At 46.6% G+C, this 18,594-nt stretch overlaps 1 protein-coding gene and 1 long non-coding RNA gene across 2 annotated transcripts in view; one reads left to right on the top strand and one right to left on the bottom strand.

Annotated features, from left to right (window-relative positions):
* GAL3ST2 (galactose-3-O-sulfotransferase 2) overlaps window positions 1–2,828 on the bottom strand; it is a 19,057-nt gene extending 16,229 nt beyond the window's left edge. Inside the window, exon 1 of the mRNA XM_019499824.2 lies at window positions 2,629–2,828. Within this exon, the coding sequence (XP_019355369.1) occupies window positions 2,629–2,666 (38 nt within the window). The 5' untranslated portion in view covers window positions 2,667–2,828. The remainder of the gene's footprint in view (window positions 1–2,628) is intronic.
* Window positions 1–14,700, top strand: part of LOC109286231 (uncharacterized) — a 24,077-nt gene extending 9,377 nt beyond the window's left edge. The window contains exons 2-4 of the long non-coding RNA XR_009463425.1: window positions 11,159–11,232; window positions 11,340–11,453; window positions 13,934–14,700. This is a non-coding gene — a long non-coding RNA (uncharacterized LOC109286231). The remainder of the gene's footprint in view (window positions 1–11,158; window positions 11,233–11,339; window positions 11,454–13,933) is intronic.
* Window positions 14,701–18,594: the final 3,894 nt, after the last annotated feature.

Consider the following 18,594-nt stretch of genomic DNA (forward strand, 5'->3'; position numbering starts at 1 on the left):
AGCCTTCTCTTGTGAAGGCTGAACAGGTTCAGGTCCCATAGCCTCTCGTTGTAGGGTCTGCTCTGCTGTCCCCAGATCATGTGGGTGGCCCTCCTCTGGACCCTCTCAATGTTGTCCACATCCCTCTTGAAGTGGGGTGCCCAGAACTGGACACAGTACTCCAGCTGTGGCCTGACTAGTGTCACATAGAGGGGGAGGATCACCTCCTTAGCCCTACTTGAGATGCACCTGTGGATGCACGATAGGGTCCAGTTGGCCCTGCCGATCGTGACCTCGCATTGTCGGCCCATGTTCATCTTGGAGTCAATAATGACTCCAAGAGCCCTTTCTGCCTCCATGCTCTCAAAAAGAGAGTTTCCCATCTTGTAAGTGTGCTGCTGGTTACTGCTGCCCAAGTGCAGCACCCTGCACTTGTCCATATTGAAACGCATCCTGTTTTTGTTAGCCCACCCCTGCAACCTATCCAGGTCTTGCTGCAGTCTTTCCCTCCCTACTAGCATGCCCACCTCACCCCAAATTTTGGTATCATCAGCAAATTTGAACAGGTTGCTTTTTACCCCGTCGTCCAAATTGCTGATAAAGAAATTGAACAGTGCGGGCCCAAGGACCGAGCCCTGGGGGACTCTGCTGCCCACTCCCCCCCAGGTCGAATATGACCCATCCACCACCACCCTCTGAGTACGACCCTTCAGCTAATTTGCAATCCATCTGACTGTGTAGGCATTAATGCCACAGTCGCCCAGTTTTTTAATGAGGATGGAGATGAGGTTGATCAGACACAACCTACCCGAAACAAAGCCATGTTGGCTGTCTTTCAGAATGGTGCCTTCTGTCAGCTTATAGTTGATGGATTCTTTAATAATTTTTTCCAAGATCTTCCCAGGGATTGAAGTCAAACTGACTGATCTGTAGTTCCCTGGATCTTCCTTCCTTTCTTTCTTGAAGATAGGCACCACGTGGCTTTCTTCCAGTCTTCAGGAACCTCTCCTGAGTGCCACGAGTTCTCAAATATCTGTGCCAATGGTCGAACTATGATGTTGGCAAACTCTTTTAGCGCTCCTGGGTGCATTCCATCAGGACCCACTGACTACAGTGCATAGTTGTATAGCACTGTAGTCAGTGGGTCCTGATGGAATGCACCCAAGAGTGCATTCCATCAGGACACCCTAACCTGGCCCAGGTAAAGCAGGGGACAACAGTGGTCAGTGTCATACTGTTGTAAAGGTTGTTAAATTGCAAAGGTTGTTAAAATGCACTTGAGGGATCCAAGGAAGAGGGCCATGCCCCCCACTACAGAGGGGCACATCCCAACAAGCATGCATGTGCAGGGGTGCACATTTCCCCCAAGACAAATAGCAGCGGCATATATTTGTGCTGCTGCTATTTGTCCTTCGGCATGCCGCTGCATGCATGCTCTGGTACATGGCAAAGTGATCCATGTGGAGTAAGGGAGGCTGGGGCCAGCACCTGTGCTGGACCCAGCAGCCTTACCTAGGGTCCTGGGGCAGCAGTGGTACCAAGCTGGCTGCTTGGAGCCTCGCTGGCAGCTAGAACATAGCTCTGACCGGTCAGGCTCCCTTTCTGGTGGCACAGACTACTGCCATGTAAGCCATGCTGTTTTATTTTAGCAGCAGTTTTTTTTGACACTGGGATCTCCTGGTGTAAAAAAACCCCAAAATGTTGCGCTACACATTAGCAGCACAGTGAATGTGCTGCATGTGGTTTTCAGCACTTCAAATTGTTTTGAGACACTGCAAACCACATGCATATGCTCTTTGGGATGTGGCCAAAGGAAGCAAAACCCCTCACAATTGGCACAAATCTGACCATGGGGTAAAATTCCTTCCTGATCCAAAACCCAGTGATCAGTCTGACCCTGAGTGAAGAGGTAAGACTCTCTAGCCAGGAACCTCCAAGTTTTAGTTCCAGCAGGAGCACTAGCACACCCCAATCAAAATCTGCAGCCTTGCCTGCAGCCAGCACCAAATGCTTCTGAGGAAAGTTAAAAAAACAAAAGCCCAACACCTATAACAACAATAGGGGAAAAATTCCTTCCCAGTCCCACGTGGCAACCAGGAAAACCTAAAAACATAGAAAATACCAAACACTCTCCATTCTGCTCGGCAACCTGGGGACAGCAAGCATAACTCCACATATCACACCCTCTTCCTGGAGAGCCAGACCTCCCCTTTCTGTATCCCCTCCATAAACATCCAAATCCTTTGTGGAGCCATCACAGAGAGGGCCACAAAACACTATAGTCTAAGTTACATATACGAGCTTATGCTGAAAGTATGTTGCACTTCTCTGCTATCCTTATGTTTAAAATACTTTAAGATTGTGGACGAAATTTTATCTGTTTGGATCATGCAACAACAGCAGTTTTGTAGAGCTGTTACAATCTTGTAAAATAAAGTATCCCGTAAAAGCTGCTTTTCCAGCCTTGTGCGCTGATCTGGATCACAGCAAGGACCACTCAGGTTGAAATTAATCTCTGCTCCTGGAGCAAGCCTGGACGGTGCCCAGAGATGTATTTTTATAGAGATTACCTGAAAAACTCACTGAGGCTTTCTACAAAGCTATTGCTTTTTCTTGCCCCCATGACCAGTTTCACCCTCATCCTCTTACCTGGAAATGACCCTGAAGCTGCTCACTCTGTCCCTCATTTTACCACGATGAGCTAGAACGAGGACCCAGTCACACACACTTCCTTTTTCCAGTTCCTCCAGTGTTTAGCACTACCGGTACTACAGCTATCACTTCTATAAAAAGCCGGGGACAGGCAGGGACAAAAGGAGTGGCTAGGAGTTCAGAAGATGCAGGTGGAGGTTACTTTATGTCATAAAAGCTTGCAATAGCTCTGCTTACGAACAGAAGAACATTAATCAGGTGTGAGCAACTCACTGCCACGCTCCCCCAACTCCAAGTTCATGTGTTTATGCATCAAGTGTCAGATTTAGAAAAATCTCTGGAATTTTGTAGCCGTGGGGGAGAAGTGCCTTTGCAAGCATGCACATGCACACACACACACACACACACACACACACACACACACACAGTGAGTGGGGAGGATCACATGTCCATTTCCCTACTATCTTTCTGTCCTGGCACAGGGCTGGAGTGAGGGAGTCACTCCCTTTGCCTGCTAGTGGCAATATATAGGCTATGTATCTCTGTATATTTTTGCAGATGGGCACAATTACACAGCCTAAGTTAGCATTGTCTGTGTTAGACCTCCAAATGTTATTGGTCTCTCTTAAACACACATATATATATAATATATGTATGCATATACATATGTATGTAACCATTAGGGCTGTGTGAAATTTTGCAGCCAGTTTTGTTTCAACACTGTTTCAAGGTTGAAACAGCAACATTGAAACAGAACAGATATAGCCGAAACAGCCTTGAAACAAAATGAGGCAAGTCGAAATGTTTCGCATTTTCAACGCTGTTTCGACGTTTCACCCATAGGCTATAATAGGGAAGAACAAAACAGCCTATAACTTTGTTGTTTCTGGCTTGATTTGGATGAAACTTGCAGGAATGGTAGCCCCATCTGAGGGCATGAAACCTGCCATTTCAAGGAGATAGGTACAGGGATTTTGGGGAAAAATTCATGGCACGTGTATATGTTAAGCCACAACTGGGTCAAAACTTCAGGCCTGCTAGCTCCTGTGGAGGCCACAAAGCTTGCTAAGTTACAAGGAGATGGGTGCAGGGATTTGGGGGAAATTGTACCTCAAGCTGCAGACAAGCAAAACTTGTGACCTGGGTGACACTGTGTGTGTTAAGGCGCAGCAGGGTGACAGCTGCAGGGATGCTGGCCCCTGCTGAGGCCATGAAGCCTGCCAAGGAGATAGGTGCAGGGTTCTGGGTTCTGGGGCCCTGCACCTCTGGCTGCTGCCAGACAAAACTTGTGACATGTGTGCTTGTGCAACTTTGTCTGCCTTGGGGCATGGGCAGAACTACTGCAGGCCTGGCTGCTAGCCCCTGCTGTGGCCATGACGTCTGCCAGTTGTGGAGAAGATCAGTGCAGGGGGTTCTGGGGCCCTGCACCCCTAGCTGCTGACTGGCAAAACTCATGACAGGTTTTGTGGCCTCTGTGAAGCAATCCTGCAGTTTTGACACATACACGTGACAGGAGTTTTTCTTTCAAGAATTTGAGGTGCAGTTTCCCCCAAACTCCTGCACCTATCTCCTTGAAACTTGGCAGGCTTTATAGCCTCAGCACGGGCTACCATCCCTGTAGTTTTGACCACACTGTGGCTTAACACGTACATGGGACACAAGTTTTGCTTTCAAAATTTTGGGGTGCAGTTTCCCCAAACCCCCTGCACCTATATCCTTGAAACTTGGCAGTCTTCATGCCCGCAGAAGGGGCTACCATTTGGAATGCTGCCATTTCATACAGCCCTAGTAACCATCTGCCATGCGCTGTCAGCAACAGAAAGGGTCAGGTTCAAATATCCAGGTGTTCCTCTCAGTTTAAAAAAACAGCATTGGCTTGAGCTGCCAGTTAGAAGCCTAGAGGAGGAAAAACTCTTTGCTACAAGGTATGAACTATTCTCCTCTGCCCCCTCTGGCTTTTGTCTATTAAATGAATCTCTGCAGTTATCCCTAATCAGTGCAGTGGGTATTCCTGTACTCCTGGCAGCAAGGACACTGTTTCAGGGTTCTATATGTTGAAATGATCCCACAACCTTCAACAGACAGCTATATCGATCCTGGTCTCCCTGTGAACCAGTGAGAAACAGGAGCCCACAGCTGGGAGCCCCATGCATGCCAGTTGAGAGGCTCCCAGACACAGGCATGCCCCCTGCACCCTGGGATGTGGAGGTTGCCATCCTTTTACCCCCGAGGTGCATGAAAACCCTTGGGGCCAGAGGACTGCTGTGGAGGCAATTTCCCCCCACCCCAGGTGTATGGGAAACCCCCAGGGCAAAGGGAACACCCCTGTGATGATCCTCCTGCCCCAAGGATTTGCCAGAAGGCATGCTATGGGGACCCAGCATCCGTAGCTTTGGGACTCTGCGTTCTGGCAGCTGTAGGGTGCTGCTGGGACCCCAGAGTCTACAGCTGCTGGGGATGACAGTCCAGCAGTTGTGGGACTCTCAGCCTCAGCTAAGCAAGATGCACCCCTGTGGCTGGGAGTCCCATGCAAATTAAAGCTCGATAGCAACCAGCTATAAGGTTAGTGCACATTTTTTAGGTCTAACTTTGTAGCTGGTTGGAGAGCTTTATTGTGTGATAGGTACTTTGCTCATGTAGCTGGTCTCAAGGTAATTGTGCAATTAACAGTTAATTGCATGATACCTGTAACATGTAGAGGGGAGATAACACATATTCCCTGGGACAAACAGAGCTGGTTCAAGTTAATTGCTATTCAAGCTGCATGTGTAGACAACTGTCCTCTCTGCCTCCCCCTCCCCCCCCAACCCAACACACACCTGTTTTGATGCATGTCAAGGCTCTGAAACAATCAGACCCAGGATAAACCTGACTAGAAGAATCATTCCATTTGATTCATCACAAACAAATGTATATACTAATATTATATATATTTTACATACTTATACACATGATTATATATATATGTAGTCAGAAAAAAGCATCCTATTTTGTTAGCTTGGACAGTGTGTTCAGATCTCTGAAGTGATCCAAGAAAAAAATTACTAAACAAAGATAAAATTGGTGGTTACATTCTGGAGAAGATCTAGTGACATCTTAACCCATGAAAATATCTTCCTCTTCCTAGCTTCCCCAAGACAAGCTGTACATTCATTCTGAGGTAGAGAGGATTTTGGTCTACATTAAGGCAGATAAGGCCAAACCCACCCTGCTCATAACCTTAGCATCAACCTTGCTGAATTCAGGCTGTGCCAAAGTGTCCACAGCCCCTGAACCTAAATGTGGTTCCTGTCAGCTCTGGTTTTTCTCCTAGTTTTCTCTAAAGGGCTTTGTTTTTACACATAACTGACAAAAAGTCATGCATGGGAGAATCGCTTTCTGCATTGCCTGAATGGAATCACTCTCTTAATAAAGACCACAACCCTAATTCTAAACTTGTCCTCAGGATCTGAAAAAAGGGGGATGGTGATAAATGAAGGGGAAAAAAACTTGGTCCTGAAATAGATACAAAGATTGTAAGGGGCTGGAAGGGACCTCACAAGATCATTGGGTCCAGCCCCCTGCACTAGGCAGGAAGATGACTGGGGTCAAGTGACTCCAGCCAGGTGACTGTCCAGTCTCCTCTTGAAGGTTTCCAGGGTACATGATTGCACCAGCTCTGGAGGGAGCTTATTCTACAGTTTAGACATCCTGACTGTGAAGAAGTTTGTCCTAATGTTAAGCCTGAAATGACCTTCCAGGAGTTTGTGGCCATTACTCCTAGTTTTCCCCAAGGGTGCCCTGGTGAACAGTTGTTCACTGAGCTCTTGATGTATTCCCCTGATGTAGCGGTAAGCTGCTACCAAGTCCCCTCTCAACCTTCTCTTCTTTAGGCTGAAGAGACCCAAGTCCCTCAACCTTTCCTCGTATGGCTCATCTTGCAAGTCTCTGATTATGTGGGTGGCTCGTCTCCGGACTCTCTCAAGCTTTTCCACATCCTTGTTGAAGTGCAGCACCCAGAACTGGATGCAGTACTCTAGCTGTGGTCTCACCAGTGCCGAGTAAAGTGGAAGAATCACTTCCTTGGTTTTGCTTGAGATGCATCAGTTGATGCATACCCAAGTATTATTTGCCCTGCTGGCTACAGCATCACACTAACAGCTCATGTTCATACTATGGTCTATTATTACCCCTAGATCCCTTTCAGTTGTGGTGCTAGTCCGTTTGGCACCACCGAGTCTGTAAATACGTTGGGAATTGTTCATCTCCAGATGGAGCACTTTACCCTTCTCAATGTTCAACTTCATCTGGTTCCGATCTGCCCAACTTGCCAGCCTATCTAAGTCTTCCTGTATCTGCAGCCTGTGTTCAAGCATGATCATGCTCCCCCATAACTTGGTGTCATCCATGAACTTGGCCAGTGAGCTCTTCACTCCCACATCCAAATCATTGATAAAGATGTTGAAAAGCCCTGGACCAAGCATGGACCTCTGAGGGACACCACTGGCCACTTCTTGCCAGAACAACACAGATCCATTCATTAGAAGTCGCTGGGTCCTACCTCACAACCAGTTTCCTACCCACCTGTTGAGCAGTGAAGCCTGCAATCCTCCAATTTTCCCATGAGAACATAATGGAATACCAGATGAAAGGCCTTTTGGAAGTCTAAGTATACAATGTTGACCTCTTCTCTCTTATGTAGGTGGCAAGATACCTGGTTGTAGAAGGAAATGAGATTGGTAAGACAAGACCTGCCCATGATGAAGCCATGCTGGCTGTCGTTTAGGATCCTACCTTTTGCAAATATATCACACAGACTCCTTGACAAATTTTTCCAGGATTTTCCCTGGGATAGAAGTTAGGCTAACTGGCCTATAGTTGATCAGGTCCTCTCTCCTCCCCTTCTTGAAGATGGGCACAACATTGGCCCTGTTCCAGTCTTCAGGGACCTCCCCTGAGAACCACAAATTTTGGAAGAGTTTCTCCGGAGGTCCCAAGATGACTTCTGCCAGCTCCTTCAGCACTCTTGGATGAAGTTGATCTGGTCCTGTTGACTTATAAATGTCTAACTTTTCTAACCAATCATGCACCAGCTCAACGTCAACAGTAGGAAGGTGGTCATTCCCACCATGGCCATTCTGAACCTTATCTAGTATGATTTTCTCCCTTAGTCCAGTGAAACACCAAAGCAAAGTAGTTGTTTAGTAGTTCAGTTTTCTCCTGAGTGTCAGTAACCAGCTGTCCTGAGTTATTAAACAATGGCCCCATGCTTCCATTTGTTTTTGTCCTGTTCCCTACATACCTAAAGAAGGACTTCTTATTGTCCTTGATTTCTGTTGCTAGTTTAAATTCAGTCACCACCTTAGCCTTTCTAATCTGCTTCCTACAAGTGCAGGCCATTGTTGTATAGTCTTCCTTGGGGATTGTCCAAAGCTTCCATTGTTTGTATGCCTCTTTCTTCTTTTTCAAGAGGACCATGATATCCCTATTAAGCCAAAAGGTCTTAACAGCCCTTCTGCTACCTTTCCTCTGCATGGGAATGGACTTCTTTTGTGCTTCAAGGATCATGTCCTTGAGGAATGACTACTCTTCGGGCACTCCTTTCACTTTTGGTTCCTGGTCCCTCAGTGCTTCCCCTATTATTGCCCTGAGCCTGTTGAAATTCGCTTTTTTGAAGTCAAAAACTTTTATGACTTGCTAAACACAAGCAAAAAGCTCATACTATGTTTCACTCACTCATGATCTATTCATATTCTTTGTGATAATGGTATGAATCGCTCCATCTTGTCATTTTAATTTTAATCATGGCATTTTCCAGATTATAAATTCAGTTAACCATCCTTCTGTACTAAATGTCATGCTTGTTACTGAAATGGAAGGCTAGACAAACACAATGTGCCTGGATAATTATTAGGAAAAAATCTCCACGACATTATGCCAGTTTTTATCAGTTGCTGATCTAATTCCAGAGCCTCTCTTTGGTTAAAGGTTATACATAGATTGTGTTACTAGAATGAGCTAGTATGTAATGCCTGAGTTTGTCTTGAGTAGATTTAATATGAGCTTTCATGAACTAGAAGTATATACAGGACTACTGCATTTCAGATTTCACAATTGCAGAAGTAGGAATTTGAGTAAATATTTCAGATCCCTTTAAGGTTATTTGTGCCAGCATGGGTTAGTTAAGAAAAGTATTTTGTGCCCAAAAGCTTATTTAACATCTTTCCCACCTATATAGTTGGTACAATAAAAGGTATTACCCAAAACCCTTGTTTTTAGCATGGGCTAAAGTAACTCTGAGGCTGTTCTAACTTAACAACATGGGCTGAACTGGCAGTTATCAAAATCATGTGAGTACAAAGATGTTGGTTTTCCCCACACTTTTTTTCAGATCCTGCTCCATTTATAGCTGTCTGAATCTGTAGATCTGAGTCAAGAAATTTAGTGGCACAAAAGTTCATAATAATCTTGTTTTTTTTGGTGATTGTTAGAATGAATAACCACTGGAAACTAACTGCAGAAAGCAAACGTTGAACTTGGAAATACCAGAATTTACAACATAACTTGATTAGTGGTCTGTTTGTTGGAGACAGTAATGGGATAGGGGATTCTGGGCTTGAGGACATTTTATGTTGCAAGAATCTCAACTTTTATTTCTGTAAACATGTGCCCTTTCTATTGAAGGAATGCAACACACAGGACCAGTTAAAAAAATTGGATGAAGAAGAATACCCCTGGTCTTCTTCTAGATTACACAGAAACCCATATGAGTCATTTGCAAATATGCAATGTCTTACTGTATGTGGTTCAGAGATCATTGTTGGCCATAGTAGACAGAGTTTTCTGCATTCTTTGGTTACAGTTACATTACTAGGTTCACTTAAAAAGACAACCAGTTAAATAGTTACCTTCTAAGTCTTAATCCCTGAGTTCCCTTAGATCTGTGGGTCTACTTGCTGCATTTTGGAAGTAAGAATCAGAGCACATTACATGTCCTTAACTACAGGCAATTACACTCACACAGCATTGTGCAGCCTGAGTTTCACAGCAGGTCCTCTCTGGTTCACCAAAGTGTTTTTTGAAATCAGTGTGTGTGTGCCTCAGGGGGATCACTGTGGGGTAGCCAAAGGCATTGCTTTTTTTCAGGCCTTGGATCAGAACCCTGAAATCCATGACTCAGACTATTCTGGTCCCCTCAGTCTCAAACAGTGTACAAGGTCAAAGGTCTATCTGAACCTAAGAAGCCCACAGAGGTTGAATGGATATCACACACTATTTTCTGTAGGTGAAGGAACACAAGGGGATGATGTGGCTAGAATCACACTAGGCTTCCTATCGCTCCCCACCCCAAATTACCTGGTACCCATTTACAGTTGAATCAAATGAGGCAGCTTTCAGCAAAACCAGAACTTACATATTTAGGGCTATAGCAAGATACCTTGACCCCTCTCCCATTACAGCTCTAGGCACTCTAAAACCATGAGGTAAAAGAACAATGCTGGCTTCAGGGATTCACATTCTGGGTTGTGACAAATTAGTGTGAAGGGCAGACATGGGGAAGGAGGAGGAGGACAAGGACTGTAAAATAAGTAGGAGCCTGAGCTCACCATTTGCCTGCCAGCGTTGGTTTTACTGCAGGGATGAGTCATGAGAATGGGTTCGAAAGATAAATGCCAAGATAACTAAGGGGAAAATTGTTAACTGCTTGTCTCAGGAGGCTGAACTTCTTGTGACCCAGGGAAGGAATAATCAAGTAAGTTCATTTTGGCCCAGTGGTGACAAGGCCCAAGACAGGCAGGAGGCTCAAGGAAGCGCTGTAGGGAGTGAGCAGGAGTTCACCCTAACCCACAAGCATCCCCCAGACTTTCAGATTTCAGGGCAAAGACTCCTCAACATCCTCTTCCCCTTTGTCTAATCAACCTGTCTAACTCATTGTCCATAAAAGCCTTTGGATTCTGAGCTGCTCTTCCCTCTTTACAGAGGATGAGTGTCCACATCAGGCTTTTGGTACTTATATTATTTGGGTTTGTTTTCAGCAATGTCTTGTTTAAGACTATCTTGGAAAAAAATTATAGGGAAAGACAATTCAGAGGAGCAGTGGAGAAGCCATAGTTACAAAGTAACAAAGAAGGAAATAGAGCTGGGGAATAGGTAGGATGCCCTGGCAGCCATGGAGGAGAAGGTAGGAGAGGAATCCTCCAAAGGAACTGATGCCACTCCAAGCATGGCACAGGCCAAAAGCTACAGGAACACCAAGAAGAGACACCAGGTCCTCGTCATTGATGATTCCATCCTGAGAGGAACAGAGGGGCCTATCTGTCACTCTAACCCCATGGCATGTGAGGTTTTTTTGCCTGCTTGGAGCTTGGATTCAGGATGTCACAGAGATGATCCCGACCCTCTGATCATTACCCCATGATCCTCATCCATGTGGGAACAAATGACGTGGCCAGGGGCAACCCAGACTGCGTCATGAGTGACTACAAGGCTCTAGGGGTAAAGCTCAAGGAGACAGGGGCACAGGTGTTTTTTTCTTCTATCCTTCCAGTGAGCAGACGTGGATGGTGCCATGAGACATGCATCAGCGGGGTCAACCGGCAGCTTCACAGCTGGTGTTACCAGGTGGGCCTCAGGTTCTTGGACCATGACCTGCATTTCTGCACAGAGGACATGCTCGGGAGGGATGGGCTTCATCTCTCCCCAAAAGGTAAACGCATTTTTTCTTCCAGGCTGGCTGATCTTGTGTGGCGAGCTTTAAACTAGGTTCACTGGGGGACAGGGATGCAGAGAAACACGAGGACACTTCGCTATCAAGCCAGGTGATGCGCACAGGTAGTACCCAGGTAAGTGACAGGGGCCAGGGCAGACTTAGGAACAAGGGGGCGACACAGGCACTTACAGGAGGCCTCAAATGCCTCTTCACAAATGCTCAAAGCATGGGGAAAAAGCAGGAGGAACTCGCCCTTCTGCTACCTAGCAAAAACCCAGACCTGGTGGGGCTCACAGAAACCTGGTGCAATTCTACCCACGACTAGGCAGTGGACATCCAGGGATACAGTCTGTACAGGTGAGACAGAGCAGGGAAAGGGGGTGGGCGGTGTAGCACTATACATCAAAGAACAATACACAACCTCAATGATCAGGATGGGGTTGGAGGAGGGGCAAACTGGGTAAGAATGCAAGGGGGTCATGGGGAAAGGGACTTGATAGTGGGCATCTACTACAGACCGCCTCACCAGGGGGACGAGCTGGACCTGGAATCCTCAGGTCAGCTCACGGAGGCTGTAAAGTCACGGGACGTGGTTGTCCTGGGTGACCTAAACTACCCAGACATTTGCTGGGAGGAGCAGTCAGCCAGGTCTGACTGCTCACATAGGTTCCTGGCCAGGATACAGGACCTCCACGTAACCCAGGAGGTGCATAGTCCCACCAGGGGAAATGCCTTCCTGGACTTGGTCCCTGCCACAGGCAATGACCTGGTGAGAGGTCTGCGGGTACTCGACCACCTGGGCGACAGTGATCATCGCCTGCTGGAATTTACTATCCAGCAGAGGCTGGTTAAAGCAAGCAGCAAGGCAGAGGTCTTCGACTTCAGGAGGGCTGACTTCTGTAAGCTAAGAAGGTTAGTAGGAGAGGCATTGAGGTTTCGAAGCTTCACTGAGATGGGAGTCCAAGATGTGTGGTTGTTCCTCAAGGAGACGATCCTCCAACCTCAAAGGGAGTCAGTCCCAATGCACACCAAGTGGGGCAGGAGTGCTAAGAAGCCCCCATGGCTCAGCAAAGGCATCCAGGGATGCCTGAGGGCAAAAAAGGAGGCATACAAACAGTGGAAGCAAGTGGCTATCACCAAAGAGGATTACACCTCCATTGCTCGGGACTGCAGGGAGGCTGTTAGGAAGGCCAAGGCAGGGATGGAGCTAGGGCTAGCGACCAGAATTAAGGATAATAAAAAGTCCTTTTTCAAATACATAGGAAGCAAGAAGGTGGCACTGGGTAACATGGGGCCCCTACAGGACAGGCTTGGCAATCTGGTGATTGCAGCAAATGAAAAAGCTAACGTCTTTAATGAATTCTTTGCCTCCATATTCCTGAACAGGGACCGGGACATCTCCCCCACTAGAAGTGTGGACGGACCCAGAGGAGGTACCACCATGCCTAGGGTCAGGGAAGACCTAGTTAGGGAACTTTTGGAGGGGCTGGACGTGTTTAAATCACTAGGTCCAGATGCTCTTCACCCGAGAGCACTGAGGGAATTGGCAGTGGTTATAGCGGAGCCCCTGGCACAGGTGTATGAGTGCTCATGGGGCACTGGCCAGGTACCAGAGGATTGGAAAAGGGTCCCCACTTACAAAAAGGGGAGAAAGGAGGACCCTGGTAATTACAGGTCAGTTAGTCTTACCTCGGTCCCTGGCAAGACCTTTGAGAAAATTATCAAGGAGCACAATTGTAAGGGCCCAGCAGGGGAGGTAATGCTCAGGGGCAACCAACATGGGTTCACTGAGGGCAGGTCCTCCCTGACTAACCTGGTTTCTTTTATGATTAAGTCACAAAGTCCCTGGACAAGGGTGTCAGGGTGGATGTTGTCTTCCTGGACTTTAAGAAGGCCTTTGACACGGTTTCCCACCACATTCTCTTAAAAAAACTTGGCGACTGCAGCATCGATGCCTACAGTCAGATGGATGGCAAATTGGCTAGATGGTCACACCCAGAGCGTGGCAGTGGACAGGGTGTTTTCGACCTGGAGGGATGTGGGCAGTGGGGTCCCCCAGGGCTCGGTCCTCAGGCCTGAACTGTTCAACATCTTTATCAGCGATCTGGATGTGGAAAGCACACTGTCCAAATTCACTGATGACACCAAGTTGTGGGGTGAGGAGGGCACACTGGAGGGGAGGGACAGCATCCAGCTAGATCTAGACAGGTTACAGAGGTGGGCGAATAAGAATAGGATGGAGTTCAATGCAGACAAGTGCAAGGTGCTGCATCTAGGGAGAAGCAACACACCTATAGGCTGGGGAACACCCTTCTTGTCAACACGGTGGCAGAAAGGGATCTTGGAGTCATTGTTGACTCTGTAGCAGAAAGCCCCCTCTTCCTCTTGCCTGCAGTTGCTCTCCCCTCCTTGGATATGTTTTTCCTCTTCTACCTTTTCTTCCTTCCTCTTTCTTTCACTTTAAGATAAGGAATTATGTTTTAAAATTTGTATGTGTGCATTTTGTATCTCCCCTTGTATTTTGGTATTTTTATCTATTTGTGTGCCATGGCATTACTCTTGTAGCTTATATTTTATACTCCTCACCTTTCAACTAAATGTGTTTACTTTCAGAAGTAAGTTATACATTGTAATAATGTTAACAAGGGCAGGAGTCAAACTGCTGCTTCCCTGTATCAGGCGGGCCCCTGAAAGAGCGAGTGAATCAGTGACTGAATGCGTAACGCAGTAGCAAGCAGCAAATAACACCTAGGAAAACCACAGATCAACCAATGGAAGAAATCAATAGAAGACAATGTAGCAACCGGGACATCTCTAAACCTCACTGTTCAAAGGCTAGAAGCCCAGGTCTGAGTTAATGAACGCCGGGGACCAACTTTTGGGATGAATATCTCCAGATCGACCACTCCCAGAGCCCTATTCAAAACTCATCAATGGACTCCCAAACCTGCACGTACATGCGGGGGGGCTGCGACCCCTGGGGCTGACAGATGCCATCCAGTAGCCACCAAGGGGGAAGTCCCATGAGGGTCAACAACCCCTGGATTGAGCAAACCTGAAAACTGGGGAGTCACCAAAGCCTGCCAAGCACAGATAAAAAGCAGTGAAAAGTGACCCTCAGGGGCGCCCTCTTGATCTCCAACTTGACCAGCACCCAACCTGTCCAGCCAGAAGGACCAGCCGGCGACCCCCTTCTGGAAGATAACACCACACTGAAAGAAGCCTCGACGGCAGATTCCAGCACCTGTGGGATAGGTATACCTGACTCTTGTAGCTTGCTACTGTGTGTGTGCATGAGGGGGGGCAGGACCAGCCCCAAGGTTTATGATTGAACTTCATTACAGTGTTTCAATCCGCCTAATAAACCAGAATTTTAAGGATCCCGAGTTGGACATTTGTAGCCAACAACTCCAGGATGGACATGAGCCGCCAACGCGAGGAAGCAGTCAGTAAGGCTAACTGCACCTTGTCGTGCATCTAGAGGTGCATCACAAGCAGGTCCAGGGAGGTGAGCCTTCCCCGTATGCGGTGTTGGTCAGGCCACAGTTGGAGTAGTGCATCCAGTTCTGGGCGCCACACTTCAAGAGGGATGTGGCTAGCATTGAGAGGGACGGTCCAGAGGAAGGCCATTTGCATGGTCAAGGGGCAGCGGGGCAGGCCCTATGAAGAGAGGCTAAAGGGCCTGAACCTATTCAGCCTCCACAAGAGATAGCTGAGAAGGGATCTGGTGGCCGTTTTCAAACTCACCATGGGGAACCAGCACGAATTGGGGGAGGCTCTGTTCCACTGGGCACCACCCGGGGTTACTAGGAATAATGGCCACAAATTGTGAGAGAGAAGGTTCAGGCTGGACATCAGGAGACATTACTTTACAGTTAGGGCTGCCAGGCTCTGGAATGGGCTCCCAAGAGAGGTGGTACTCTCTTCTACCTTGGGGGTCTTCAAGAGGAGGCTGGACAGATATTTCGCTGGGGTGATATGACCCCGGCACCCGTCCCTGCCTGGGGCAGGGGGTTGGACCTGTTTAGGTTCCTTCCGACCCTAAGTACTGTGATACTATGATAAATAAGCTGAATTCAACACATGCAGGAAATGAGTAGGCAAAGTGACTTGGTGATCACTCAATGAGACAATATGAAAGATGCAACCGTGAATTATCCTGGGGTGAAGGAAAGCAAGGAAGACCATTCTAGCTGCATTAGTAATTCTTCAATGACCTGAACATCAATAAGGATTCAGGAATTGGGGGAGGCTCTGTTCCCCTGGGCACCACCCGGGGTTACTAGGAATAACGGCCACAAATTGTGAGAGAGAAGGTTCAGGCTGGACATCAGGAGACACCCAGGGCTGCCAGGCTCTGGAATGGGCTCCCAAGAGAGGTGGTACTCTCTTCTACCTTGGGGGTCTTCAAGAGGAGGCTGGACAGATATTTGGCTGGGGTGATATGACCACGGCACCCATTCCTGCCCAGGGCGGGGGTCAGAGCTGATGATCTGTTTAGGACCCTAAGTACTATGATACTATGAAAATCGTAAAGTACATCCTGTCAAAATTATACCTGATAAGTTTTGAACTTTCAAAAATCCTTGTGCCCATGTGCAGGGTTGCTCCATGGCAGAAGGTTTCTAGAGCAGAGAGAAGTGTTAAATTTTTACACTGGCTTGATCCAACTCATTTGAGTAAAAAAGAATAGACTGTTCACTTCAGGGAACTTAGTATGAGGACCTGATTGCTTCCTAATACCAGTGATTATTAACAAGTGTGTCATGGCACCCTGAACCTTGAATCTAAAAGGGGGTGCCTTGGGTCTAAAAACTTTGAGAATTACTGCCTTACACTATCAGCTCTTCAAGGAAGGGACCGACCATTCTTTTATTCTGTTTGTACAGCATCTGGCAGTGAGGCATGGGTCTATAGAGAGGGCTTTTAGCCTCTGTAACATTAAAAATAATAAAAAGTAACATTTTAATCTTTATTATCCAAGCAGATCCTGGAGTTTGATGCTGCAGCTTTTCTATGTTTCTGAAGGGGCAGCTCCATCCATCTTCCTCCGATGCAAACCAAGGCAAGGCATAGTTGCCTGCTTTTCTCCTTCCTTACCATCTTTCCCAACAGGTCTATGAAGCTCTCAGCTAGAGTTCATGGACAGCATCTGATGACAAGAACTTGGGTTCACACAAGCTTGCGGTTGCTTGCTTGCTCTCTCTCACTCTCTCATTTAGTCTATAAATGTGCGTATCTACTCTGCCTTCTGAGGGACAGGCTGGTCATGATTTTTGCTGAAGTTCAAACAACAGTGAGCAAGGTAAAATCCCAGCTGACATGAAGACAAAAAGCCTCTACAAATATATTAAAAGAAATATGAATAAAAGAATAAATAGATCTAACTACTGTACAAGCCTTATTTAGATCAGCCCTCTGTAGGCCTACAAGCATCCTAACACCTGTGGCTATGCTGGCAACCTGTGTCATGTTACAATCTAACTGAAGCTTGTCTTATGCATGCACTGTAAACAGCGATTCACAAGATATAATAACATTAGAAAGTAAAAAAGGGATTGACGTAAGCAAATAAACTAAGGCTTGTGTTAAACAATGTGAAAGGAAAGCAGATAAGAAATCCTCCCTTTATTTTCTTAAGGATATGAATCACAAGTAACTGACACCTTCCAAGCTCACAAAAGATCTGGTTGAATCCAATCCCACAGGTTTCATTGAAACAAAATTTAAATAAAACCAGAAACATTTATTAGAATATTAAAACCAGCCATTTATAAATACCGGGCACAGGCTGAAGGAAAATTTTACTTCTCTGGAACTCAGGAACAAAGGAACCATACTTACCTGGCAGGGGAGATACCACTGCTTCTCAGCCTCTTATGGGCTAAGATCAAGGGTAGTTGCTGTAACTGGTCTGTTCCCCAAACCAAGACTACCTTGAACAGCGTTGGGTAGTAGTGGGTGCAGACCTGCCCAATGCACTGTGGACAGGAGACCTTATGAGAGTCTACTATAGCCTCCAAATGGGAGGATCTCTGCTATACCCCTATTTTATGGAAATGGGGGAATCCTCCCCAGCTTGCTCCTTTAGCCCAAAGGCCAAGGGCAAGTGAGATTCAGGGGCATTTGAGCCCCAAGACCTCTGGGCTCAGGCCTGCATGTAGGATGCCTGCCAATGGATTTGGGAGTATCTGAAGCCCCAGGCTGAAGAGAGAGAGGATACTTGCTGGTGGGTAGCATCACATAGACTTGAACAATTGCCCTGCTCAGCTGATAGAATTTGGAACTGATTTGGCTAATTTGGCCTGAGACATGAAATTAATAACAAAAAGTGTAAGCCCCAAGGGAACAGAGAAGCCTGGCCAGCAAGCCTGTTTTTCCCTTAAATCCAAGGCTGTATAAGTATTGTCTTTCTCAATACAAATAAGTCTTTTCTATTGCATATCCTAATAAAGCTTTCACGTTGTGACTAGAACGGTCTCACTGGTCAACAGCCTCATTCTCACCCCAAAATTTAGAACAATACCTCTGGCATAAACAGGCTGCGCATGATTATAGAAGCACTTTGTAAAATTCAAAACTGAACAAAACCCCCATACACAGGATAAACCCATGTAGGCTGATCCATTACTTATCTTCTCATACATACACACCTAACATTTCACATTACCATTCTCTTAGCCAATTAGTTCTATTCACCCAAACGTATCCAGTGCAACACCAACAAAATTAACTCTGGCCTTTGTTTCATCCTAATGACCCTGCAAAATGAAGTGTTATTGCCCCCATTTGAGTGTCCAGTTTGATGTTATTTCTCCTTAGGAACTTTTGCCAGTTATAACAAATGTGTCTGTTTAGTTTATGAACCATAAGCTGTTGACAGAATACTGGGCTAGATGGACCGACCCAGCATGGCATTTCTAATGGTATGTTTTTATAACTTTTGTATGGCTCTGGAGGCGAGAAGTTTAAACCAAAGGCTGTCCCTGTTGACCCAGCTGGAAATGAGTACCCGGTCATTCAGGGCAGGGAGTCAAAGGCAACTCGATGCCTCATATGTCTTTGGCTATAGAAACTGGTGCATCTGAACCACACTAACCCCATTGGATCAGGGGGAATGTTTGACCTTTCTAGTTACCAGGATGGGTTTGGGATGTTTGCAACTGAGCCCAAGCACCTTAAGACAGTTAAGAGTGCAAGACAGTTAAAGCCACACAGTCTTCTCAGTCATTTCTAATACATTTTTTGTGAACACTACAGCTTCAAGGATGGGC

Source organism: Alligator mississippiensis, chromosome 7 (genome assembly GCF_030867095.1).
Source record: "Alligator mississippiensis isolate rAllMis1 chromosome 7, rAllMis1, whole genome shotgun sequence".
NCBI lineage: Eukaryota > Metazoa > Chordata > Crocodylia > Alligatoridae > Alligator > Alligator mississippiensis.